The sequence below is a fragment of the Chenopodium quinoa genome, unplaced genomic scaffold, assembly GCF_001683475.1.
Source record: "Chenopodium quinoa cultivar QQ74 unplaced genomic scaffold, ASM168347v1, whole genome shotgun sequence".
In the NCBI taxonomy this organism is placed as follows: Eukaryota; Viridiplantae; Streptophyta; class Magnoliopsida; order Caryophyllales; family Amaranthaceae; genus Chenopodium; species Chenopodium quinoa.
The window spans coordinates 2,343,496-2,371,238 of record NW_018742287.1 but is presented as its reverse complement, the minus strand read 5'-3'; the positions used below and the strand labels follow the sequence as shown (position 1 = coordinate 2,371,238).

Sequence of the window (27,743 nt, the reverse complement as noted above, 5' to 3'; positions counted from 1 at the left end):
TTTATAAAAAATTAATTTAAATATGGTATTGAAGACCAACACAATTAAGAGAAAAGAGTACGTAGAAAGTGATTTTTATTTTAAAGTTTTTTTAAAAAAAAAAAGAAAAACGTTAAAAAACACCTCCTTACTATAGGAGTTACTTGGTAAAAAAAGTGTAGGGTGTAATGATTCGCATTGATAGCCAGATAGGATAAAGTTAAGAGAGAAAACGTTAATGATGGGTAAATTGAGAGAGAAGTGTGATTTGCTCTTCATAACTTCATTGGTAAGATAAGCATAAGCTAGTACACAATTATCTCAGGTAGTTAGCTAGACCTCTGTCTTTCCTTGGCAAGCTTAGAGGATGTGGAATAATGTCTAAAAGGCTCCTTGACAATCCGTTTGGATATCAAGACAATTAGAGTGCTGTCTTCCTACCTGAATGCCGCACCAAATAGCCCCTAGCTCAGTTTGCAAGGCTGAGTTAGCTGTTACTGGTCTTGCTACCATGCTTCCTTTGCATATGCATTCAGGTTGCTCTTCGCTAGGAAGTAGGATGGCAAGATTAAAAGTGTTTGTTAGCATTCATTTGTAAATCATATCTAATTGTTTATTGTGAATCAATATAAATTATAAACATTAAGATATTGGCATAGACAATGTAGAACTTCCAAAAGAAAGGATATGACATAGAAACTCAAATCAGCTTATACATAGTATATTACATTAGGTCTGAAACAATAATGAAAACTATCAACCTAGTACTGGTGTAAACATAATGAAAATTCACTATCGACACAATACGGAGTAACACTTATTGTTACACGAATACAAATACAACTACAATAATATTTATTGTTATTAATGGGAACTACAGCTTAAGATAACTTCCAATAAATAGAAAAACGGAATTAAACAACAGCCTAGAATTCTAAATAAATGATATCATTGAAGTGACAAGAACTTCTGATCCCGGACACAACGTTGTAGCTCCCTTTATCCTACGTCTACAAAATTTGTGATGCCAAATATAAATCTAGATTACAAAGGTACATTATTATACCTAATTGGCAGCAGCAGTGAAAGAACTAGTCTTTGCGAGCAGCATATCATAAATATCTTCAGCTGTTGGGCGCTCATCAGGATTCCCATTTGTGCATTGATGGAACAGATCTACCAAGAATCTCAAACCCTCCAATTCGCTGTCTTCTCCCTCAATTTCTGTACAAGAATTTAATCCGGAATGTTGCTCCAACGACCCCAGCTTTTCAATTTCACCATTTAATAGGGGTCTCTTGCCATTCTGCTCAAAGAGCATGTAACATTAAAAACAGTAGGAATTGAGGGGAATGGGATTGGAGGTGTAGAGTATAGGAAGATAGGATCTTTAGCAGCATGAATATTATATAAAGTCCATATATATATATATATATATATATATTTATATATATATATATATATATATATAGTCTTAGCAAAGGATATTAGGGTGCACTAGCTTGAACAAATGTATAGCCCATATATATATTCTTAGCAAAGGATTTTAGAGGACTTGAGACTTTTTCACACAAATGTATCAGATTAAGCCAAATGTAGTCATGACTCAAAAGAACTTAGACGTTTGGCAGATATAGAAGGCTTAATATTCTTTTTGGGGCTATTCCCACCAAAGTTCACAAACTTTAAACTTCTGTCTCCCTATTATCAAACTCGTGTAGCCATGCCCTACAGCAACCACATACCCCAACCCAGTCCAAGAAAACATAATTAAAACCTCTAACTAAGCCCATTACAAAAATCAGGAGTGCACACACACAAAAAAAATATATATATATAAAAAAAAAAAAAAAGGGCCACACACCAGAGTCAGAGAAAGAGAGAGAAAGAGAGAGATTTACTTGTAAAAGATCGTGAATGTTTGAGTCAGGTAATCCTGAATATGGGATTTGCAAGGTTAACAATTCCAAGAGCAAGCATCCATAGGACCAAATATCAACTTCCTGCAAACAGAAAGAGTCAGCCAAAGGCCAAAATTGTGCATTTTAAATAAATAAATAACTTGAAAAAGTAGGCATCGCCACTTCCATTTATGGGGTTTTTTAGCTTTCTTTTTAGAGGGGAGGGGATGGACTAGATTACTTATATAAACACCAAAAAACGTAGAACAACAGATGCAACTAAACTTAACTAAGGTTGTCAGGATCAGGAATTCAGGATCATACTTCAAATTCAGAAGACAGCAATGCTCAATGGACACCAAAGAGTCTCAGACAAATAACCCAAAATCTTCCAATGAGAAGAGTAAAATTCTTTGTAATGTCTTGATATAAAGGTAAAGCAAAGAAGAGTTCCTTCTACAAAGATAAGGAATTGTAAGACTCACTCTTGCCCTTGAAGTACCTTTCTGGTAAAGGAATTCTGTTTCTCTTTTAAAAGAGGTCCAACTCCGTTTTCTGAAGAAATTATTTAGCTACTTATCCAACTTTGTATCATTCTACTGAGCTCTTTTCACTTCAAAAGAAGAGTTGCAAAAAATGTTTGTTTGATGAAGTCACTGATCTCCATTTAAAAATAAAAATCTGATTTGACCCCATTCAAATGTTTTACACACTACTTTACCCTATATGGAAAATGACCTTTGCTCTTCTTGGAGCAATAGTGATCTTGTAGCCAGGTATGCTAATCCATTGAGAATGAACAACAAACATCAAAGAGGGCACAATTGTAATCTTTTAATTACTCCCTCCTTCCCCAAGTGAAGCACCCATTTCTCTTGGGCAAAACCGCACAAGTATTAGGAGAGAATTTGTAGAGGGGTTTATGGAATTACATGTTTTTTTTTAAAAAAAAAAAATCTTTTATTATATGGAGAAAGAATGGAGTATTATTTAATGGTTTCACGAAAAGAAGACGTGGACCAAACTCAATGAGAAATGGGAACTATATTTGGGGACGGATGGAGTATAAAGAAAATAGGTATCATGATCTATTACAATGAACTAATAATGCACTTAAACTTCCATAACCACCAACACACGCAAACACCCAAAACTATATGTGGCTATGATTAAAGCACAAAACATAAGATTGTACTACATTAAGAATGGTCCAACATAGAAACTAGTTTAGGGAGTATATATGTATATATAGCAATTCACGCATACACAAATAGTTCAAAGTTTACTGCATATAAAAACAGATCACACCAGACATAAAAAAAGATTATATTGCTACATGCAAAATACATTCACTTTCTGTGATTCAGCAACCAACTAATAAAAATAGCCAGTTATTTGAGAAGCACAAAGTATAGAAGCCTTTACAGCCTAATAGATTGAACCCTGAAAAGGAATGGTTTGCTCTCTAGCATACATACAGACAACAACATTTTATCTGCTCCTAGTTAAATATTTAAAACACTAACAAGTTTTGAGGCCTTTATGGTTTGAGAAAATGGGAAGCACAGCATCCCACAATATAAAATGTATCAACATACACTCCAAACCAGCTAAACTACATGACAGATCTTTCCACTAGGATGCAGGTCCAACCAACAAAATCCTGCTGGTTAGAATCCCCACCAGGCTCACATCCTTTCCAAATCAAACTTGCAAGAACAATAAAAAGACCGATTCACATGCATGGTTATTTCACATTTATGCAGATAATGATCAGTCACATGTAGTTTAGAGCATATTAATATCTGGAAGTGACACTTACCAGGCCATAGGTTTTACGTTCATGCATTGCCTGCAATACCTCGGGAGCCATCCAGCGGGGTGTTCCAACACACATATCAGGTGGAGGTATACCTACATGGGAAATACAACATGTATGCAAGGAGGATCGAAGAGGAACGGCTCTGTCAAAGTCAGAAAGCTTGATAACAGGCATTCCATCAGCTCTCTTCTGATCCAAATCAATTAGAATATTCTCGCTCTTGATGTCACGATGAATAATGTGCTTGGAATGCAACTCCTTCAGTGCACATGAAACATCTCTAGCAATGCACAAAGCAAGATGAGCAGGTACATGCTTCTTGCCAGTTTTCAACAGCTTCTCTATGTAATTCTGTAGCATGACACAGGTTTAGGCTGATGACATAAGACAATAGATTCACTAACGCAACTGACAAAAAATGTTTACAATGGAGAGAAGAGTGTCACCTTCAGAGAGCCCCCTCCAACATATTCCATAAAAATCGCAGAACGAAGCATACGACGCTCAGGCTTTTCATCAGATGAAGATGCAGGTATCCAGTCTGAAGAAATCTTATGCCCATAAATCTCAACTATGCATGGGTTTTTCTTTAGAGCACTCAAAATTCTTACTTCCCCTATGCAGGTAAATTCAAAATTCCTGATTTCATCCAGGGCAATTGCGGATACCTCTAAAGTACGGACCTGAAGTAATAACTAAATCAGCTAGGAGTATATTATAGACCACTCAAACAATACCCCAAGGGATAAAAAGTGTTACGAACCTCCAATACATATATATAATAAGAATAAATTTCAAAAAAATCAAGGACGCAAATAATAAAAGAATAAAATCTATATATCAGAAAAAGGTTGTTAGTGCATATGTGTGTGTAAGGAGTTATGAGGGTAGTGATGTTGAAGATAATCAATTTTGGCTTTTAACTCTCAAAACAGTATCGACTTAGTAGCTAATGCATTAGATAATGACAATAAGTTGAAAGCTTTCACTAAAAGCTACTGGAGAACTTCAACACACATAGAGCTCAAAATAATCTATACTCGAGCAAAAAAGTTCAGAAATCCAACATTGAATTATCACCCAAGAATGTTAGCTAGGTGGAATAATAATTATAAAAAGAAAATTAAAAAAAAAAAAAAAAAAAAAAAAAGACAGGCAAATATATATAGAACTAACATGATAACTAGACACCCAGATAAAAAGAATTTGTTCGAGAACCACAAATTAATTAATGAATGGTCGACCATGGACCACCTATTTCCCATATTCTCCAAAGTCACAACTAAAGCTTGTCAATAGTTTCTAATTGTCCTACCAAGCTAATAATATTCACATACAAGACACTTGTGATGTGACATTGTGACAGTCATTGTCATTGTAGTCAATTATGGTTCTTTTACAATTCATGAGCTAGCTATCCTTGGTTAAAACTTGTCATTTCATCTCAAGTATCCAAGTCAAATATTTGATGCTCCAGGATATGATATTAAATCTGGAGCAAAGGCACAATTTTTTCATAAAATAGCCAAAAGTGAAACTTGGACATCAATCTGTCATGGACTCAAATAGCCCAACCATGATCCGGGTCAACCACCACTAAGGGTGTATGTTCGAAGGCAGAAACAGACCAAGGGGACAAGAGTACAAGAAGCAGAACAGTTAAGTCAGCCGGAGGGAGGAACATAACAAAAGAGTTTAATGAAACACTAAGGGGATGTAATGAACCGTGTTAAGCCTCTTGTGGTCCACACTTATAAAAGGAGAGGGAAGAGGCCCAATGCAATGGTCCAGCAACAACAACACAATCAGCCCACTCAGGAAGAGTGTAGCAGCTCCTGATGATTTACAGCAGAAGAAGACAAGAGCACAAGAAGACAAGTTTAGCCACCAAATCCTTTTTGTAGTTTGTGTATATATAAGAAAGGTGGTAGAGAGATTAAGGCAGGCATTTTGTGAGATCATTGTATTGAGAGTTGTGAGCTAAACTCACTAAGGAGAGTTGCTGCCTAAAGCAGCTATTATGTGAAACCCTTTGGCTAGAAATCAAGCTTCAACCTTTCTCTCTATTTTTTCTGTTTCATTCTCTATTTTCTGCTAGTTACTTGTGTGTGTTGCTGTTTTCTGGTTCATTACAGTTGGTATCAGAGCGGTACGGTCATGGTGGCCACGGTAAGCCAACGGGTCGATGTATTGGAAGAAAAGTTCAAGTCTTTGGAAGAAAGACTCGCTGGAATAGAACGAAAACTGGACACCCAGGAAACTTCTATTGGCAGAGTAATCTCTCAGGCTATGGCGGACAACTCGTCTGGAGGGTGGAAACTTCTATTGGCAGAGTAGTCTCTCAATTATGGTTCTACCAGCTTAATGAGGCGGAGAAATAGCAGGCGGCGGCCGTTGCGATGTTAGGAGACGCCCTCATGTAGGTTTCAGTAGGAGAACCGCCAAAGGCCGATTGCTGGGTGGGCTGATTTATGCCGGCGACTCTTACAGTAGTTCCGGCCCTCTCCACAAGCAGTGGCTCGCAGTGTCGCAAGTGGGTACGGTGGCGGAGTATAGAAAAAAGTTTATCGAATTGACTGCTCCTTTAACTGACATTCCTGAAACACTCATGCTCGGTCAATTCATTAATGGCTTGAAAGATGAAATCAAGTCAGAAATACGAGTTCTAGACCCCTTCAAACTAGAACAAGCCATGGATTTGGCCACCAAGGTGGAAGAGTGGGAGCTGGCGTGGGTTAAAATAGGTTTGGGATGGCCGGGTATGTTGGAAAGGGTGGAAGTAGTAGTGGGGCCTTTGGTAATTCTTCTAATCCAGGAACTGCTAGAAATTTCAACAAGGCTATTGTAGAGTCTTCACAAGCCTCTGTTAATGTGGGCCGCCCAGTAACTACTTCTCTCAAGGGTCCAATATAACAAAAAGGCTCACCGAAAAAGAGTATCAGAAAAAAAAAAAAAAAAAAAAAAAAAAGGCCAAAGGGCCTTTGTTTTAGATGTGATGAAAGGTACGGTATAGGCCACGTTTGCAAGAACAAAGAACTGAGTGTTATGCTTGTTGATGAGGACGAGGAGGAGAGAGAAGAGGATGGCATGGGGGCTGAGATTGAAGAGGAACCAATCATTCAACCTTCCGTAGAAATTTCTTTGTGCTCGGTTATGGATATTTCTAACCCAAAAACTATGAAGCTCTGTGGTGCTGTCCGAAAGAGGGACCCGGGGCCACGCACAATTTTGTGGCGGCGTGCTTGGTAGAAGTTATTGGGGCTGTTAACATCGGAGAAAGGGGAGTTCGGAGTTTCACTTGGAAATGGAGAAACCATTAGAGGCAAGGGGATATGCAGGGGAGTGCGTGTCAAGCTAGAAGGGAGTGTGGAAATAATGGAGGATTTTTTGCCTCTCTTAATATTGGGGGTACAATGGCCCGAGAAGCTGGGCACCATAACAATGAATTGGAAGACTCATGTTATGCAATTTCGGGTGGCTGGTATTCCGATCACTCTCTATGGAGACCCCTCACTTGAAACCACCCAAATATCGTTGAAGGCCATGATTAGAGGATTATGCAAAGAGAAGAAAGGGTTGAGGGTAAAGGTGAATGAGTTGGAGGGACGATTGGAGGTGGAGCACTCAAGGTACAGGGCGGAGTTCTTGAATCCAGTACTTAAAAATTTCAGCAGGGTCTTTGAAGCCCTAACTGGGTTACCGTCGTTACGTGGTCACGAACACGCCATAGCTCTCGAACCCGTGAGTGTGAGGTCGTATCGTTACCCGCGGTTTCAAAAGGATGAAATTGAGAAGATGATAAGGAAAATGCTGGAGGCAGGGATTATACAACTTTCAATCAGTCCCTTTTCTAGCCCGATACTCTTGGCCAAGAAAAGAGACGGAACGTGGCGTTTGTGTTGACTACAGGGCCCTTAATAAGGAAATGGTTCCCGATATGTTTCGGGTCCCTATTATCGACGAGCTCCCGGATGAATTACACGGTGCTTCAATTTTCTCTAAGCTTGACTTGAAAGCGGGATACCATCATATACGGGTTAGGGTTAAGGCAGACGATACACATAAAACAGCCTTTCGAACTCACGAAGGGCACTACGAGTTTCTTGTTATGCCTTTTGGCCTCTCTAACGCACTTGATGAACGAGGTGTTCAGGACGTTTTTGAGGCAGTTCGTCTTGGTGTTCTTCGACGATATTCAAGTTTACAGATGAAGAGTCACAAGGAGCATTTGAAGGAAGTTCTGTGAAAATTAGAGCAATTTCAATTATTCGCGAATCACAAGAAATGCGAGTTTGGTAAACATGAAGTAGCATACTTGGGACACGTTAACTCTAAGGGCGGGAGTTGCCGTAGACTTGGAGAAAATTAAGGCCATGGTAGAATGGCCAATTCCCCATAATTTGAAAGAATTAAGGAGATTCTTGAGGATGACGGGATATTACCGGAAATTTATTTAGAAGTATGCGATGATTGCCCAGCCATAACGGAAAAAAGACAGCTTTGGGTAGAGTCCAGTTGCCACATTAGCCTTTGAAAAATTAAAGGAGGCCATGACTTCAGGCCCTGTTTTAGCCATGCCCAATTTCAATAAGAATTTTGTGGTGGAAACCGACATGGGTTGGAGTCGTGTTAATGAAAGAAGGCAGACCCATCACCTTTTACAGCAAGGTTTTGGGGATGCAAGCTCGAGATAAGTTGGTATATGAAAAGGAATTAATGGCAATTTGCCTTCTGGTTCGCTGGAAGCACTATTTGATGGGGAGGAGGTTCATTATTATTCGTACAGATCATCAGAGTTTGAAATTTTGAAATTTATCACGAAACAACGGGAAATTGGGTCGGATTACCGGAAGTGGGTGAGAAAACTCATCGGGTTTGAATATGAAATTCAATATAGACCTGAAATTTCCAATCGTGTTGCGGATGCTTTGTCTCAAAAAACCGGGGAAGGAGTTGAGTTGAAGGGGATGGTTACACAGCAAGTATTGAAGTGGGATGAGTTAAGGAGCGAAATTGAAGGTGATCCTTGGCTGACAGCGCTAAGGAAGGCAAGTGAAGCAGGGGAAATCCTACCCTCTGGGTTCGTGGTTGAGGGCGACCTGGTCAAGTATAAGGGTAGGCTCGTTTTGCCAAAAAATTCGAAATTCATTTTCGTCTTCTCGAGGGAATACCATGACACTCCTACTGGGGGTCATTCCGGGGAGGTAAAGACGTACTTGAGGATAGCTAAGGAATGGTTTTGGCCCGGTATGAGGAAGGTTGTTGGTGAGTATGTGAAGGGATGTGAGGCCTGTCAAAAGAACAAGCATTCACAACTTAGCCCAGAGAAAATTTGGCACGAGATCTCAATGGACTTCATAGAAGGTCTACCAAGGTCTGGAGGAGCAGACACATATTGGTAGTTGTGGATCGACTCTCCAAGTATGCACACTTTGTGGGGTTAAAGCACTCTTTTACTGCTCAAACGGTGGCTGAAAAATTCGTGGCTGAGGTAGTGAAGCTTCATGGGTTTCCTTCCTTTATTATATCAGATCGTGACCGTGTATTCTTAAGTAACTTCTGGAAAAAGTTAATCCGTTTACAGGGATCTAAGTTAAGGCGAAGCTCAGCTTATCACCCTCAAACCGACGGTCAGTCGGAGATTGTCAACAAGGTCCTGGAAACATACTTAAGGTGTTTTGGTACTGAGAAACCCAAGTCTTGGGCCAAGTGGTTACCTTGGGCGGAACTCTCCTATAATACTTCACCACACATGTCAGCAGGTCTATCCCCTTTTCACATTGTTTATGGGAGAGAACCACCTCGATTGATTAAAGGGAGTGCTGATCAAACTTCCGTAAGTAGCTTAGAGGAGTGGCTGGTGATAAGAGATGGTATGCTTGATGAGCTGAAGGTGGTGTTATTCCGAGCCCAGCGGAAAATGAAGGTGAATGTTGATAAGACCAGAAGGGAGGAGTAACTTGAGGTAGGAGATCAGGTGTATTTGAAGCTGAGGCCCTATTGGGGGCAAACTCTAGCCAAAAGGCCATTTGAAAAGCTTTCAGCATGCTACTATGGACCGTTTGAGATCATCCGCAGGATAGGAAAGGTGGCATATGAATTGGAGTTGCCTCCCACCTGTCAAATTCATCCGCTTTCTCATGTATCTCAGTTAAAGAAAGCTGTGGGTAACCAGGTCAGTGGGCAGACTATACCACCCCTACTCACTTCTAAATTAGAGATGGTGGAGGAACCTGAGTCAGTGCTGCAAGCGAAAGCCTTGAAGGGTGGAGCTGAGATGCAGTTAGAAGTGTTGGTGAAGTGGAAGGGCTGCCACAGTTCTAAGCAACTTGGGAGGATGCTTCTCTCATCAAAGAACAATTTCCCTTGTTCCACCTTGAGGACAAGGTGGGTCTCTTCGGGCCGGGAGATGTAATGAACCGTGCTAAGCCTCTTGTGGTCCACACTTATAAAAGGAGAGGGAAGAGGCCCAATGCAATGGTCCAACAACAACACAATCAGCCCACTCAGGAAGAGTGTAGCAGCTCCTGATGATTTACAGCAGAAGACAAGAGCACAAGAAGACAAGTTTAGCCACCAAATCCTTTTTGTAGTTTGTGTATATATAAGAAAGGTGGTAGAGAGATTAGGGCAGGCATTTTGTGAGATCATTGTATTGAGAGTTGTGAGCTAAACTCACTAAGGAGAGTTGCTACCTTAAGCAGCTATTGTGTGAAACCCTTAGGCTAGAAATCAAGCTTCAACCTTTCTCTCTATTTTTCTCTGTTTCATTCTCTATTTTCTGTTAGTTACTTGTGTGTGCATGTTGCTGTTTTCTGGTTCATTACAGGGGAGTGGTGACTGATTCTCTGAGCATGTGATTTTTGTTGTCAATACAAGACAAATGTAATTAAGAGTAGGTTAAACCTTGTAAAAGAGAGCTTGAGTATAAAAAGGCAGGTAGTAGTAGTTTTACAATCATCCAGAAATTTGAGTGAAAGTGAAACACTTGGTGAGATTTGTAGCATCAAGCTACTAAGTGAGAGTAATAGCCTAAAGCTATTGACCCATTGTAATCCTTTTTCGCCATTATTAATTAATCAATCAAGCTATCCTACTCTAAATTATTACTTATTAATATTATTAGCGGTTGCCGGAGTTAGTCCATAACACAATCAGACACACTAGTAGTCGAGTCCAAGTGATATAGCTTAGTCTCTAGATAATCAGACTAGGCAATGGAAACAGTCAAAGCTAAATCATGTACATAGGAGTCACATTCTTCCAATGTTCCTAAGACCCAATAGCATAGAAATTGCCCCCGATAAATAGGCTGAGTAAAACAATACATGAAATCAATAAACATTCATGTCTAAGGAGCCGAACCTTTGCTGCAGCTTCAACTGATCCCACTATGCATAAAATGAGAGAGCTAGAAGCAACTTTTTCAATTTCTTCACATTCAGTGATCGAAGGAAAACCAGTCGAAACAGGATCGCTAGGAGCAAGTTTTGGGGAAATAATCCGAGTGAGCGGAATGTACCTGCAAGAATAATATTTCATGACAGCATGAGAAATGATATAATATCAGTTCCTCTGAACAAGCTTATATGACATGATGCGGCTACTAGTTATAGAACAAAAACAAAACAAGACACAGGGCCATTAAAAAATTCAAAATACCTGCACAAGTACTCCGGATCCATCTCCTCCCGTATATCATGTGGACGACAAGCATCAACTATCATGCGAACCCATAATCCACCCTTCTGGACAAGGACTGCATTCCAGGCATGTGGAGAAAAGTCCAGGTAACCTCGAATCAGCTCACAAGGCACAGGAGGCTCCATTCGATCGCACAAGTACTGGAATGCGCAAGAAGTGAACAGTTAACAGCAATCAAAATTATAACAGTAAATGAGCCAGAAACCACAAACTAGTTACCTTCATAAGAACTGCCCTATGTCTACATACACCAAGTTGCAAAGCCCCTAAAGGCACAACAACAGAATTGCGCCTCGCTTTGATAGTTTGAAGGGATTTCTCACAGATATCTTGTAAAACAACATCTTCCACAGCATGAGTATTCTTCTTTGAGGCCACCATCCCATTCTGACTATTCCCAACAGCACAAGTACAAACAAAAGGCTTCTGATAGTTCGAACCAGAAACATCTTTTCTAACTCTATCAAGGGAATAAATCCTGTCCCCACCTCCAAAATGATCTGAGACAAATAGTGCAAGCCAGGAAGCAACCAGAAAATTATCATCAGCTGTCAGGTCTCTTCTCAGCCTCAAGCCAGTCAACTTCTTCAAGCGAAGAACCATTGCTTGAGCTGACAACAATATTCCATCCAGTTCTTCATCCCTTTCCCTGAGCAAAGAGTAGGCAATCACAGATTTTATTAATTCAAAAGAATTATGATCTTAGCATCTGCAAACACAGCCGAAAAATTATTTTGTATAGAGTTATTTAAGATGTAACAACCTGTCAAGTAGAATCACTTCACGAGAATGGATCTCAAAATTTTGCTCATAATCCCTCAGTGACATAAAAGGTCTATCACGTCCAGCATCATAAAACCCATCCGGTAGATGATCCTTAACACCACAGAAAGATGTGAAATTATACATGCGAGAAGTAGCAGCCTGATCATCAGTTGATCTCCGAGACTTTCTGGGCTTTGGATTATCAAGATATTTATCTGACTGCCTTTTACACTTGTGGGAAGCTTTTGAGACTGGGGAAGAAATACTTTCTTTAGCCTTATCAATGTTATCACCCAAACTGCATATGCAAGTTGATGGAGCATCACAGCAATAAGTGTCATTTTCTCCTTCACTGTTGGCCTCGTCTTCAATATCATTGGAGTTGTTCAAATCAATTTCCTTCTTTGATTTCACACTATCATCAACGGTATCAAGAAATTCTGCACAACCCTCATTTTCCCCATATAGTGACTGCTTACATTGGTCCTCAACACAAGTAATGTCAGTAGCACACTCAGAAATAGAGTCAGATGCAAGTGGCGCTCGTTCGCAACTTCTGCACTTTTCACTAGATTTGATAGTGAAAGTATCACCATGGTCTTCAATTTTCCATTTTCTGCTATGATGTAATCTCTCTTGGCGAGCACGTTGCTGTAAATATTGCCTTCTCTTCCACCGCTTACCTAATCGCCGTTTACCAAAACATCTATCAATCAATGAAGACCCAGGTACATGATATGAGGTAGAATTAGAAGATGCTGCATCATATAGAGCACTATTGGTCAATAGTCTGCTGATCATCACAGCATACACTAAACTTCAATGAACATTTGGAAAAAAAAAAATTTAAATAACACTCGAGAATCACTAAAAAAAACGAACAAACAAAAAAGGCTAACCATCACAAGAAATGCTTCCATTGTCATCAATTGTTGCTTCCAAAACATCCATCTCAACAGTAGAATTGATAATGTCATCACTGCAGACGCCACTTCCATTACCCTCCATATTGCAGCAAACCCATGCAGGTATTTCGCAACTGAGAAGCTTATTGTACTTAGACAATAATAAAAATATGAAGTAAGCATGTTAGGTTTAAACATTTAGACAGAGAGAAATCTTCAAGAGCTTTGGGTTGATGGAATGGCAACCCTACTTCCTTGCTACCCAACATTTTGTTTAATGAAAACACACAGCTTTGTATCCCCCTTCCCCCCCTCACCCAAAACAGACCCAGGAAATATAAAAAAGAAATGAAAAGGACAGCCCTATCCTGATCTAATGTATTATAATTGGTTTTGATGCCTTTATCGTTTATAAGACTGCCAATCAAGCTCCCTAGGAAAACCTTCAGCTTGAGGAAAACAAAACTCTATCTCAACCAAAAGGTAACAAGTCCAACGTAATAGGACAGAATAATGTATGCGGCAGACCAAAATTCACAATAGCAACTCTTTGCAACAAGAAGAGGGAAAATGACAAAGCACCAGCCATCTCAAAATTATGTCATGCCAAAAGTAAGGAAACAAAACACAAGGTAGTTATTGCTGGATCAAACCGCGATAAGAGTTGAATATCAAAATTAGCATCGGGTGTTACTATTTGACGACAAAGAAATACTCACGACGGCATTATTAATGACCTAGCCCGTAAGTGTTTTCCAGCAACTATTTGAACTAACCTCTGGTGAATCTTCTTCCCCGCCCAAAGCCTCCGAGATATACGCATTCCACCATCACGGCATTGATTACACCGGAAAATGTACAGTGGTAGTGGTAGTGGTGGTGGTGGTGGTGGTCGCAGTTGAGGTGATGGTGGGTGGTGGACTATTTTGGGGGTTGAAGGTGGTCAAGCCATGAGTAAGGATAAGGAGTAATAACATTTTAAAATAGGGGTAGGATGGTATTTTACAATGTTGTCGTGAGTATATTTTCGTCGTCAAATAGCAATTCAGAACATCAAACTCTTCACTTTTTAAAACCATCAATAATCAGCAAGAAATATCAACAACTAAATATGATCAGAAGTTTATTAAAAAGGAAACAGAAAAGCTAGTTGTTCCTGAGTACCTGAAGATTCAGCTTCTGAAGGCTTTGCATCGAGCTAAGTTCAAGCAGTCCAAGAGATGTCAACCTATTCCTGGATAAATCTAAATTCTCCAATTTTTGTAGAGTGGACAATCCAGCTGGTAGCTCAACTAGCTTATTATTAGCAACTTTGAGTGAGACGAGGGCCTTTAATGAGCTTATTTCCTGTGGTAAACCTCTCATCTTATTGAATGACAGATCCAAATACTCCAGATTAACCAGGCAGCTAATTTCAGGAGGAAGGTATCTGCAGAATGAGCATAAAGGAATATGCGTAAAATGGAATTTTCATGAATAATTATAATTGAAGTTAATATATTTAAAGGTGTAAAACAGGAACTTATAAACCTTAGTAAAATTAAATCTGAATGACTTTCAATATTCACATGCACAAGATAACAGTGATGGCCAGAAATACTCTACCCAATAGTATGGCCAGAAATACTCTACACATTATCATAACAGTGATAACACCTTTTGTTCATCATGAGACATTATAATATTCAATGCACAGCAAGTAGCACCTCCTTTGTTATCTCCTTTCCACCCCAACCTCCTTTCAAGGGCCTATTTGACATCGTTTTTTGTTTTCAGTTTTTTGTTTTTTCGAAAACAAAAAACCAAAAACAAGAAACAAGAAAAAGGTATTTCCACTTTTTTGTTATCATTTCAAAATTATCATGATTTTAATAAGTTTGACTAATTTTTGATTCATTATATGACATACTTCCTCCGTTCTTTTTTACTTGACCCGCTTTGACTTTTACACTATTCAGCACCCTGCTTTGACCGTCTTTTGTGAATTTTATACAAGTAAAAACATATTCATATGGGATTTGTAGATTTGTCTCAATAAGTACTATCATAATGTATAATTTCTAAAATTTTTATTTATGGGAATTAAAGTTATTGGTTGTTAACGTTTTGCATTGGCAAGCGTGATAAATGAAACAGGTCAAGTAAAAAAGAACGGAGGAAGTATATCATATGATTTTGAAAAAACAAAAAACCAAAAAACAGAAAACCACAGCGATACCAAACGAACACTTAAACTTTTCCTCTTTTTTTTCCGCTTTTCTCTATAGTTTATTTGCAAACTTCAATCTAAAGAGGAGTTGCAACAGAAAGGAGATAAGACAATGAACTCAAATTGGTAACATTAAAGAAAGAATTGACAAGATTTACCAGACTAAACAACTTCCATTTGCTCGGTACTAATACCTCTATTGTAGAAGTACAGAAGAATAAGTAATATTCAGATATGATTAGAGTGATTATGCAAAATGGATTCAACATGTGGACAGGCAATGATATTGATAATTTTTCGGAATATCATTGATAGCTCCATATTTTTTTACGAATAATGACATTAATGAATGAAATTGGTAAAAAATTCCATAAAATTTAACTTTAACTAACTATTATTAATTCATTTACCCTTTTCCATCCCCTACCTCCCTCTCTCCCCTCAAAACTCACACCATCAACAAACTCTCATCACTTTCTCTTTCCACCATTATACCCCCTGTCCCCCACCTCCCTCCACCGCCTCTCTGTCCACCCACCACCGGACCCACTATTGTTACACCTACCACCAGACCCTCTACCCTCCTCTCTTTCTTCGCCCACCACAATCATAACACATCACCACTGCCACAAAACCCAAATTCTCTCTCCTTGAAACCCCACTCCTCAAACTCTCACCATCATCTACTATAAACAAATTTGACATGATAATGAGCAAATTTCACATCAACATCCAACTCCTCCGTCTCTATTGACCCTTCAACCACCCAAACACAAACTCATCACTACCTACAAATAAAGCATGACTAGTGATTTAAGAAAAAAAAAAAAAAAAAAAAAAAAAAAAAAAGGACCAATTTTGTGCCTCTATTGACTCGCCAACCACCCAAGCACAAGCTCATACCTTCCTCCAAATAAAACATGACTAGCGATCTATATACGTAGCTAGTTCCATACTCCATCTTCACTGCCTTGTCAACCATATCCACTATAAATTACCATTATCACTTGCTCCCCAAATTTTTCCTCAGCTTAAGGTTGCAATGATTTAAGGGAATGATTTAAAAGAGTAGGCGGCCAAATTCAAGCATAATGGATGATGGTGTTGCATGGTGGTATAATTTTTTGGTGAATTCTTCGATTGGGTAGTGGTGGAGGAAATCATGGTTGCTGAAGTTAGCACTACAATACATTTGGAGGTTAAGGTTCGTAGATTTGGATCAATAGTAGTTTAAGGTGGTGAGTATGGTGGCCGTCATTTGTTAGTCAATTAAGGAGCGAAAAGGGGCGATTATGGTGCCTGCGATGGAGAGAGAATGATTTGTGATGTTGGAGATAAGATGCGATGAGATTGAGTAATCTAAAACGGGTTTTGGGAGGGAGTTTTTTAAGATGATGAGCAGACCATAGGGTATGTAGGTGTTGTCCTCCATTGATGTGTTCTTGAGAAGTTCAAAGGTTGAAATTGACTTATTTTTATGTACTTTCTTATAAGAAAAGTATAATGGCACATCAGCAGGGGAGGGAATTTATTAACGGGGATGAAACCATATATAGTGACACGCCGAATGGCAAATAATTGTGTAACTTAACAGATAAAATTAAAATTAAAAAACTTCAAACATTAACTTAGCCCAAAAAACTAAATATAATTAATAAAATTTTATGTCCCTATCCCCGTATAAAAGGAACCACATCATTTTTTTCTAACATCCAAACTCCAAAATCTTTCAAACCATATTACACTTTCCTACAACCTCATATTTACTTCCTACATTGTCCTTCAATTTGCAACTTAAAAGGTAATTTGATAAATACCAAAATATTTATGCATTCTGGCTATCATCCTCCTTAAGTTTTTCCTATTCTGATGCCTCTAATCCATGCCATAATATATGTGTTTATCAATTATTCCCTAGATTTTCTTATGCCTATTAGTAAATTTCATATTCTTGTATGAGTTGTGTAAATGTTTCTAGACATGAAGAAAAATTACCCTGATCCACTTCTGCTTACACTATCAACTATAGTATTTCATACATGAAAAAGTCGTATTAAAAGAACACAAAAAAGAGATCACCACATTTGTTAACTTTCCAAGTCTTTTGTCTGCAATAATATGTCCATTACATATTGCAAATATGCAATTGAATAACCAGCATATCATATAAAAAAATAAAAAAAGCTTGCATCTTTCACATAATTCGACCTTGAAAATCATACATTATCCTCTCTTTTGTCTAAAATTCCATTTAGTCCACTTCATCAACAACATACTAACAACAGATATTTGAACAGGCACATAATACTTGAGAAAAAAAAAATCACTTTTCACAACTACAAACTATTCTCTCAGAATTGGTGACTGAACAAATGATTCATAATATAAAAAAATCAAAGTACTTAATCAAACGCACAAAGAAGCAAAAAAATCTAATTAACCACGAACCTGATAGAAAAATGGCAAACTGATAGCTTGGTTAAACACTTAAGGGCAGAAATCTCAGCCATAATGGGGAACCCGGACCGCTTTGGTGGCACTTTCGAAAGCTCGAGTTCCTTCAAAGACTTCAACTTGCTAAGAGGCAAACCCATAAGACTAATTGGGGATACCTTAACTTGCAAACATTGAAGCTCCACCAAATCCCTAACCTCTTGCGGAAACAAATTAACCTCATTAGCAAAAAATTTAAGCTTCTTCAACGTTCCCCCAAAATTCCCCAACGATTTGGGTATCAAATTGAACACATTACGATACACATACAACCCTTCCGCCGACTTCCCACCATCGCCGTCGAGGAGAGAGAGTGGAAGATCTAAATCCTTGTCGGAAACATCGATAATTGAGTCAAATTCATCGGATTCTGCGCCGGAATTTATCGGAGGAGGTGGAATTTTATCTGAGTCTAGGGTTTCTGGAGCTTGAGCTTCGGTTTCAGGGGGGTTTTGGTCTTGCATTGTTAAAGGGAGGAGAGAGAAAAAGGGAGGTTAGAGGAAGAGATCAAGCTGCCGCCATTGAAGCATGGTTTGGAGGTTGGATGAAGGAAGAAGTGAGAGAGCAGGGCAGTTGTTGTGACCGCTGCTGCTCTTTCGAAACCCTAGAAGGTGAGAGACGATACGGTGTTTGGGCATTGTTTTAAATTTGATTTTTTTTATTTTTATTTTTTTAATTTGAAGTTAAAGCAACGGAAAAAGGAAAACTTTTTACCAAATTGAGCTGGCAAATCATTTACCAAATTGGTCTCGTGGCAAAAGTATTTCCCAAACTAAGCTTGTGGGATAAAACGCTGTCTCAGACAGCGTTTTATACCCAGATTTTAAAAAAAAAAATCCAAGAAGTAAAACGCTGTCTCACCCGTTTGACTTTTTTCTCAAACTTCGTATTTCATATTTTATAAAAAAAAAAGCCCTCAATAAACGCTGCCTGAGGCAGCGTTTATTGTACAGAATAAAACGCAGCCTGAGCAGCGTTTTCCTATTGAGATAATACTTTTTCCGTTTAATTTTTTAAGTAAAACGCTGCCTCAGGCAGCGTTTTACTTTTTACATACACAAAATACGTGTATACCAATATATTTTAGCAAAATACATATAAAAAGTCAATTAACCATAAAACGCTGTCTGAGACAGAGTTTTATGTTTTGAATTTTTTTTTAAAAAAAACTGGGTGTAAAACGCTGTCCGAGACAGCGTTTTACCCTAGAAGCTTAGTTTAGGAAATACTTTTGCCACGAGACCAATTTGGTAAATACTTTGCCAAAAAAGCTCAATTTGGTATAAAGTCCGACTTGACTTCGGTACTCATACTAGTCGTCTAGTCATTCGTTGAATTGAAGTGTCGAACTTTCTATTTTTCATTACTTATTTTTTTAAGAAAATATATTTTAATAGTTTTAATTTTGTCCGATTTACTTTGAATAATCTCAACTATTGATTATTTTGCAATAATTTCAGCTTTTACTTGCTTTTTTCTTCTTCAATCTCGATTACCGATTACTTGAAGAAAAGGTTTACAAAAATTTAAAACAAATTATATTGCCATGTGTTGGATGTTTATTGGTTTAAAAAATAGTTTACAAAATAAAAAAAAATTAAGAAAAAACACCCAGCCCCACCCATTCCCACCTGAACCCCAAACCCCACCCACCCCTCTCCCCTTCCCCCACTGGAAAACCCACCTTTTCCCATGAACTCTCTCGACAACCATCGATGGTCGCAGAAATCCACTCCCTTGCTCTCCCTTTCGACGCCCGTGGCTTCCCTCTTCCTCGCCGTGACCTAATCTCCGAAATCACCCAAAGCTTCAAATCCCCAATTTTCAACCCTTTTCCGACCTCTCCAATTACCTTCATACCCTAACCCTAACTCCTTCTGAAGCCTCCTTAATTTTCAAATCCCTCAAAAATTCCCCTCATCTATCTCTCAAATTCTTCCATTTTTGTCCCTCCAATTACCCCAATTTTTGCCATGACACCTTCTCTTACAATCGATTACTTCACATTCTCTCGATTGTTGCAACGTGTGGTGGTCTGATTGGGTTGAAAATTGCCGTGAAGTGGTGGCGAAAATAGAGAAAGATGGAGTTCATGGGAATATTTTGATTGTGAATATTTTAATTGGGGTTTTGGGTGGTTTTGTGGGTGGGGCTGGGAAGGGGGAGGTTGTCGGGGCTAGGGGCTGGGGGTTGGTTTTAATTTTATTTATTTATTTAATTTAATTTGGAAAATTTGCCAAGAATAACACGGCCTTTCTGCGTTCCAATAATGGAATGACCTTTGGATTATTTCAAAATGGAACGACCTTTGATACAAATATGCCAAAAAAGGAACAAAAAACCTGTAATGTTTAGGGTAAAAATTACCTTAGATCATGGATCAATGAGAGAGTGACATGTGTCACCTTAGGAAGCGTTCTAAAATAAACCAACCAGGACAAGACACGTGGCACCCCTCATTGGTAAAATGGTGGCCTTCAAGGGCCCAAATCCCGATGCCCGCCGTAAAAATGGCGCAACCTAATTACCTAGCTTAAAGTGGCCTAAGGAAGAGCACGAACTCCTATGCCCCTATAAATAGGGACATTTATTCCCTTTGGAGGGACACAATTACAATCACTTTCAGATACCATTCACCAATTATTACAACAACTTTTGCTCCTCAGATTTCGGGATCCGAGAAAGGCAACTTTTACTTTTCGCATTTAGTTTCCACTTTCCTCATCCGGTACTAATTGACCATCAAAGGCAGAACTCCAAACAACCGGAGCTTCCGTTTGTGCAGGTACAGAACATGCGACAAGCTAGTTTTAGTGTTGTAACTCTCCCATAGGACATCTCAGAATACCCTGAAACATTTGGCACTATCTGTGGAGAAAGTGTCTCTAAGATGGCATCTGACGAGCCTGTATCACATTCGATTAATGAAGAAGAGTCGAATGGAGCATAGTTCTATACAGACCAAGATACCGAGTCAGAGACGGAAGTCGATGTCCATACGGCCCATGATGGCTCACTCATTGTAAAATGCATCTGCTCAAGAGATAGAAAGGAGAGGAATGTTGAAGGTGTTGGGTTTCGTAGAGTCCGACTCTACGCAGAAGAGAAACACGCCCAAGACCCGCCCACTAATTAAGGCAACTAAGCATGCAATTACATATTAAACAACAATTAAGAGAGAGAAGGAAAAGACATTCATACCCATGGCGCGTGCTTCGCTCAATCCCGAGCTCTTACTTCAAAACCCGAAGCCCGCAAATGCGAAGGTCTCCAATGGCTCGTACCCACGAACCCGACCCGAACGGTCCTAGTCCCGAAGGTTAGTCGGGACTTGACTAATAAAAACTAGAGTTTTACGAACTTAAGGTTTTCTCACTTTTCTAAGGAGATGCCTTTTTAGTTCCACTCAAGTGTTCTTCCCAAATCCCAAAACTTGGGTATATATAGGGAAATGAACCTTGATTTCCCATTCTCAATCAATGTGGGAGATTTGCAATTTTCCCTCTTTTATTTTAATCAAAACAAAATAAAATTGCAATTAAATCAACAAGTTACAAAGTGGCATAAGGAGGAAGAGAGAAGGTAAGGACCACCCAAGGGGGGGGACCAAGTCACCTTGCTCCCCAAGCCAACCACCAACCCTTGGTCCCCTCCCCTTGACCGGCTGACCAAGCCACGTGGCAAGCTGGCAGCCTGCCTTTGTTGCCAAGGCAGCCATCTGGCGCCGAGCAACAAGGTTGGGCTGCTGGCCAGCCTCCCCACGCACATGCGCTGCACACAGCCAGCCCACGCATGCATCGCTGGGATGCTGTGCGTGATGCTGCTTGGTGTTGTTGCTATGCGAGGCCTAACACGCATAGCGAGCTGTGGCTTGGTGTGTGCCACTACCAAGCACCACGCATAGCCTAGCATGCCTAGCACGCTGCTATGCGATGCTGGTGCTTGGTGCGTGGCTGTGATGGCTGGGCGCCTAGCATGCTAGCAAGGCCTAGCCTTGCGATGCTTGCTTGGCTAGCGATGCGCTGGGTGTCTGGCCTAGCATGCTAGCAAGCACGCAAGGCATCATGCCTGCGATTCTTGCGGGCATTGCTAGCACGCTTGGGCTAGCACACAATGCATGCTAGGCTTGCGGCTAGCATTGCGATGCGCATGCTAGCTCGAGCTAGCCTAGCACTCGCATGGCTAGGCCAATGCGAGGCTACGGCCTAACTCGAACTTGTCACTTGTTGAATTTGCGACGCTCGGTATCAACGCTCTAAGCCCGATATCCGACGTCTTTGTTCGTAATACTCTGACGACTCATCACATCCTTCGGATTGATTCGTCGTCTCGGATCGGTTGTTTGATTGGGTTCGACAGGGGTTCAGTCAAGATTAAGTTGTAATATTAATTGTACATTAATATTACTGATCGGAAGTGGCCTCCACCTAGGCATTCTGATCACTTAACCTTACCGAAGAATTAGCTTTCTCATAATTCTGAACCCTCTACCGGCATAGTACACTTGTTGGAAGGACACCATTGTAGGGTTTCGTAGTGACTAGAAACTACGCGGAAGGAAACCCACCAAGACCCGCCCCTTAATTAAAGCAATTAAACAAGCATAATAAACTTAATCAAACAAGATTAAGAACGAGAATTATACCTTTGACGCGTGCTTCGCTCCCAAAGAGCTCTTACTTCAAAATCCCGAAAAGACGAGATCTCCGACGGATCGTACCCTCGACCCGACCCGAGCGTCCTAAGTCTTGAAGGTTAGTCAAGACCCGGACAAAATAACTATGAGTTTTACGAATCAAAGGTTTACTCTTTCTTAGAGTTGCCTTTTAATTCCACTCAAGGTTGTTTATTTCCCAATACCCAAGCTTGGTATTTATAGGGAAATGAACCCTTATGTTTCATTCCCCAACCAATGTGGGAGAATGTATAATTTGCTAATTAATTTATTTCTAAAATAAATTAATAAATAAATCTAATCACAATGCAACAAGTGTCAATGACAAGGGTTAAATCGGTCGCTACAATCTAACTCTCAATCAAACAATACTTATACGAACACCCTATAACCAAGTACAATGGAAAATAAAGGTTCGGTCCACGAGGAACGAGAGTAATTGCAAATCAATCTTAAACCTAAGCTAGTTCGAAATCAATGGAAAATGGTGTTCTAAAATACTACTAATAAGATGGAATAAATCAATAAACTAAGACACTAGGGAGAACGGGAATTCACCAAACCATCGGTAACTACGCAACAAGGAATCATAGAGACAAACGGGATATGCAAAGACTATATGTCTGATTAATATCGTGCGATAGGAAGACAACGGGCAATACTAAGCTTGGATTTCTCATGCACTTAACATTACTCGATACATAATCAAACCACATTCAATAATGAAATACTCCATTCACAATCTCTTGTTCAAATCAAGAATATCATGCAATTAAATTCAAGATTCTAGGTTAGCTACTCCAATTGTAGTGAATTAACATGCAATCGCATATAATCAATTTAATCACAATCCGTTTATCAAAATCAATCCTTAATTACGTAGATTACCTAGGCCGGGTTTCATCCCGAAACCCTAGCTAGGAAACTACTCACAATATTCATAATCACAGCAATAATAGATCCCATAAACATCATAGATCTAAACATAAATTCTGATTAAGGAATAATAAAACTAGATTAATAAACAAGAATGAATAATACCAATTGTATTGATGCTAATCAATGGAAAAGTTTAGAACTTTGATATCCGTCGTCAATGAATAATACAAAGAATCTTCACAAATCTTGCTTCAAATCAATCCGAGAAACTAAAATCGCTAGAATAATCTTTAAGAAAACTAATGAATCTCTAATACCAAGAACGTTCTCCAATAACTCTCTACAAAAGGCTCTCAAAAACTATCTCTAAATCTGTCTAAAAACGCCCCTTAAAGTTGGGCCTTATATATGTCTTCTAATTCGGAGAAGTCAATCGCGCAGTCAACCCTGGATCAGCATGGCCGTGCTATATTTGGCACGACCGTGCTAGCTTGTCAGTAGCTAAACCGGATTTCTTCTTCAATTTGGCACGACCGTGCTATATTTGGCATGGCCGTGCTAAAAATGACACGGCCGTGCTGAATATGCTCTAGCACGGGGCTCATACTGAAGCTGACACGGGCACGGGCAACATCTGGCACGACCGTGCTAATGGCCTGCATGGTCGTGCTGGTGTGTGGATATTAACACGTCCGTGCTATTGGCTTGCACGGCCGTGCTGCCTTGCCTGGGGCTGCTTGCTCATAGGCCAGCACGGGTGTGCCTATGGTAACACGGCCGTGCTGCCTGTGCTATGTAATCAATGCACGACACTTAAACTTCCTTAACTCCTCGGACTTCGGTTAAGGCTAGCTCAGTTACGCATCAAGGGCTCGGGATCCGACTAAACTCGGTTGATATTACCTCAAAACACATCAAAAACAAACCGAAAACCCGTGAAGCACGTAATATAGGGTACATAAGCATAACAAGGTAATAATCGGCCAAAACGACCCCAAATACATCCAAAATCATCCTAATATATGCTCTAAAGCGCGCCCTAAAGTGCGCTTGTCAAAACCTCCCAAGCTACCCTTTTACTAGTCCTCGAGCAAAAACCAAGGGAAACACACACAAGATCAAATAAACTATGCCATTGCATATAAATCAAATTAAGCACGGAATGAAGTCAATGGATCCTACTTAGAACAACCATGCACGGAATGAAAACTCACTCAAACAAGCAACGAGACACACAATCCAAGGTATCGTTGATCAAAATGCAAACAAGACCTAAACCAAGCATAGAGAACAAAGAAGTCATGCTTCCCTCTAAACCCAACCAAACCGGCCACGTCCTCCTCTTTGCTTCAAATCACCACCCTAATTGGCTCCTCATGATTCCTCGAAGGAACCGGAAAAAGTAATATTTTGAGGAAATAATAGGTATCCCAACATCTCAATCACGCATAATCTTTCCATAGGGTTGAAAAGCATCTCCCTCCACCGTTTGAAACCCAACACCTCTAAAGTCTAAGGGTCTTAAAGGGTTGTAATGTATTGGCAATGGGTAAGGTAGGTGAAAACAATTTAAAATGTGGGGTTAATTCCTAAATGAAGCGCAAGAATCACAATTCTCAAAAACAAAAGTTCAAAAGATGTAATTCATATTCCACAATCTCATTGATTCATATTCTTACACATCCCAAATTATCCATATAATACACACTCAAATGACCTTTTTCAAACTTCAAAACTTTATTTATGTGTCCTTGCCTTTTTCACAATTCAGACGGCTTTTCTCTTCTTCTTTTTTTCTTTTTAAATTCTTTTTCTCTTTTTTTTTCCTTTTTTTTTTCTTTTTTAGCAAAATGACTTTCACATTACATATTTACAATTAGGCTCACTTTCACACTTGCTCAAACCAACTATCAGTCATTATTTCTTGATTAGTAAACAATAAGCTCAACAAACCTATCTAGGTAAACGCTTCACAACTAAGGGTTGGTAAAACATTGGCCATCGGGTTTGTAACACGGTTAACCAAGAATGGAATTAAAGCTCAACATGGTTAGTAAGTAAGATGATGTAAAAAGAAAATCAATTTGTAACAAAATAAAAGGAACAAAATAAGAAAAATGAAAAAGGTGCCCTCTTCCTCCCTAAAAGGTGTCAAGTCGGTCTCGGGAGCTACTAGTCAACACAAAGATTGAAAAATGCGTAATCAAGGATCCAAATATGCCACTCAACAAGAATGATGAAAGCTAGAACAAATAAACCTCACGGGATCTAACAAATAAAGAAACTACCAATCAAGGGGATCAAATCCACAACCGAGAAGCGACTCCATCTTACCACAGTCCAAAGGCCTATAGTTTCACATGAAAAAAGTGTTCTATCCACCTACCCTTCGCCTAGACTCGTCTACATTGATCAACAATAGACTCAAACTGTGTATTCATCACTGGCTTAAGTGGAAATAGACATTCCATACACATTTATTCACATTTCGAATCCAAATATGAGCATAATTCCAAAATTTTATGCAATTAGACAAGTTTATCATGATCCAACAATATAGGAAAAGACTATGAGGCAACTCATATAAGCTAAACTACGCATCCTCATAACAGAAGCTTTTCCTATCTATCACACACATATGTACAACTAAGCTAACTAAATAAGTTGAAAGGCACATAACGAGGCATAAAAATCACATAAAATCCCAATCGACAAACAAGTGATCGATTGATATCAACATCAACGATCCCAGGTTCCTTAGAACCGATCAAACATCCTCGAACCATTCAACTTCTTCCTAAACTAAGCTATCCTAAGCACACAAAAAAGGGAAAAGATCTCACCAAATTTGCTTCCCGGGAGCTCCAATTAACGGCCATAGTATCATTCTTCAAACTCATGCCGCTTCTCGAATGTTCCCAATCTGCAAAAAGGAAAGACATACTAGCAAACAAGTTAAGGTTAGTCTAGGAAAGCAGTAAATATTTTTGTAATTTTTTCTTTTTGTATTTTTTTGTATTTTTTTTTCGAAAGCAAATAAAAACTAAACTACCAAAAATCCAAATCCCTAAATACAAGTAAGACCCCCCCCCCCCAAGCTAGAATCAAACATTGTCCTCAATGTTTACACATCAAGGACTTACAATAGTAAGGAGAAGGAGGTAACTAAAGGGAAAGGGAAAGGGATCACGAGCTAGGCCTGCCCGGGCCATAAGGGAAACGGGAGGCCATATCATCAACACTCCTCCTCAGGTCTCTGAAGGCGGAGGTCATATCCTCGTTCGACCGACGCAAACCCGCTACCTCGAGCCTCAAATCATCCATTCCTTGGCGGAGCCAACCGAAGTCTTGCGTCGGGATCTGCTTGGCCGCATCCGGCCACCCTCCTCGTCATCATCATCATCATCAGCATCATCACCTCCTTGGCCCCCGTGGGCCTGCTCATCCCCCTGGTGAGGCTGGGGACTACAGTCTACATACTCCGTGCTCCCTTCCTCGTGCCAGGTGAAGTCGGGGTCGAAGATCCAGTTGTCCTTGTTGTAAACCACCGTCCTCCCCGGATCGGGCAAGTAGGCGTATGGCTTGCCTGTGACAAGCCACAAATAGCAATCCGGCTGGGATGTCCTTTCAAGCCACTGCATGGCTCTCAGGGTGCGCATATCAAGCCTCGTAGTGCCTGGGATAGCCTGCAAGTCAGGAAAATCAATCCCATTATATTGTGCAAGAATGGTGATCATGCCACCGATAGTAATATCACCCCTACCCCGGGCTACACCGTCGAGGTGGTCTACTAACCACGCTCCCATGTCTAGACGCCCGTCCCCACGAGTGAGGTGCCAAATAAACTGTAGCTCCCTAATGGAGACTACACCCGAACTATCTCCTCTAGCAAAGATAGTAGAGGAGAAGGTCTTGTGGGACAACCAAAAGGCGGGATTGACGATGGAAGTCGCCTTATCCCTACGGGGATCTTTATCCATCTTCCCCGTGATTTGCCGCCAAAACAACTCGGAGTTATAATGTTTTGAGTGGCCATCCTTAGGACTATATTTCAGGTCGGATGTCCACCCAAAGGCGGCATTAACTTGGGCCACTGATAAGCCGTCTTATCAAGGGTTGAGAGAAGAGTTTTAGGGTGTGTTTTGATGTTGTGCATGAGTTTTTAATAGCTTTTGTGAGTTTCGGGCGGTGATCTCACTTGTGTGCAAAAGCCGGGATTTATAGGTGTTAGTGAGTGAGTTCGGGAACTAATGAGGAGGATTATAGAGTATGGACCTTAGCTCGTGATTTGAGAAGCGTGATGGAGCTTGGAAGAGCAAGGGAGAAAGCTTGAGTAAAGGTGAAGCAAAGCTAGAAGAAAGAGCAAAGAAGACAGCAGAACCGCTGCCAGGGCCGCTGGCAGCGGGTCAGC

At 39.9% G+C, this 27,743-nt stretch overlaps 1 protein-coding gene across 3 annotated transcripts; it reads right to left on the bottom strand.

Annotated features, from left to right (window-relative positions):
• Positions 1-246: 246 nt before the first annotated feature.
• LOC110685387 lies at positions 247-18,578 on the bottom strand. 3 transcript variants are annotated; one of them, XM_021861925.1, is made up of 12 exons: positions 17,734-18,577; positions 14,241-14,505; positions 13,071-13,227; positions 12,170-12,929; positions 11,626-12,055; positions 11,365-11,546; positions 11,068-11,224; positions 4,149-4,385; positions 3,703-4,053; positions 1,881-1,982; positions 1,046-1,285; positions 247-526 (listed from the first exon to the last, which is right to left on the bottom strand). In XM_021861925.1, exons 1-11 carry the CDS (start codon positions 18,240-18,242, stop codon positions 1,046-1,048), a joined length of 3,390 nt encoding a protein of 1,129 aa, XP_021717617.1. In that variant the 5' UTR covers positions 18,243-18,577; the 3' UTR covers positions 247-526. The 3 variants fall into 3 exon arrangements, with proteins under 3 accessions (XP_021717617.1, XP_021717625.1, XP_021717612.1); XM_021861933.1 differs by lacking the exon at positions 247-526 and having other exon boundaries at positions 645-1,285; positions 12,170-12,854; positions 17,734-18,578; XM_021861920.1 differs by lacking the exon at positions 247-526 and having other exon boundaries at positions 645-1,285.
• Between the last annotated feature and the right edge of the window lie 9,165 nt (positions 18,579-27,743).

Excerpts from the sequence above, each read along its gene's own strand:
- LOC110685387 (XM_021861925.1), bottom strand. The coding sequence starts at position 18,242 with ATGCAAGACCAAAACCCCCCTGAAACCGAAGCTCAAGCTCCAGAAACC. Across the intron at positions 12,930-13,070 it reads TGGAAGCATTTCTTGTGATG|CATCTTCTAATTCTACCTCA; the intron begins GTTAGCCTTTTT and ends TATATGATGCAG. Across the intron at positions 1,983-3,702 it reads AACGTAAAACCTATGGCCTG|GAAGTTGATATTTGGTCCTA; the intron begins GTAAGTGTCACT and ends TTCTGTTTGCAG.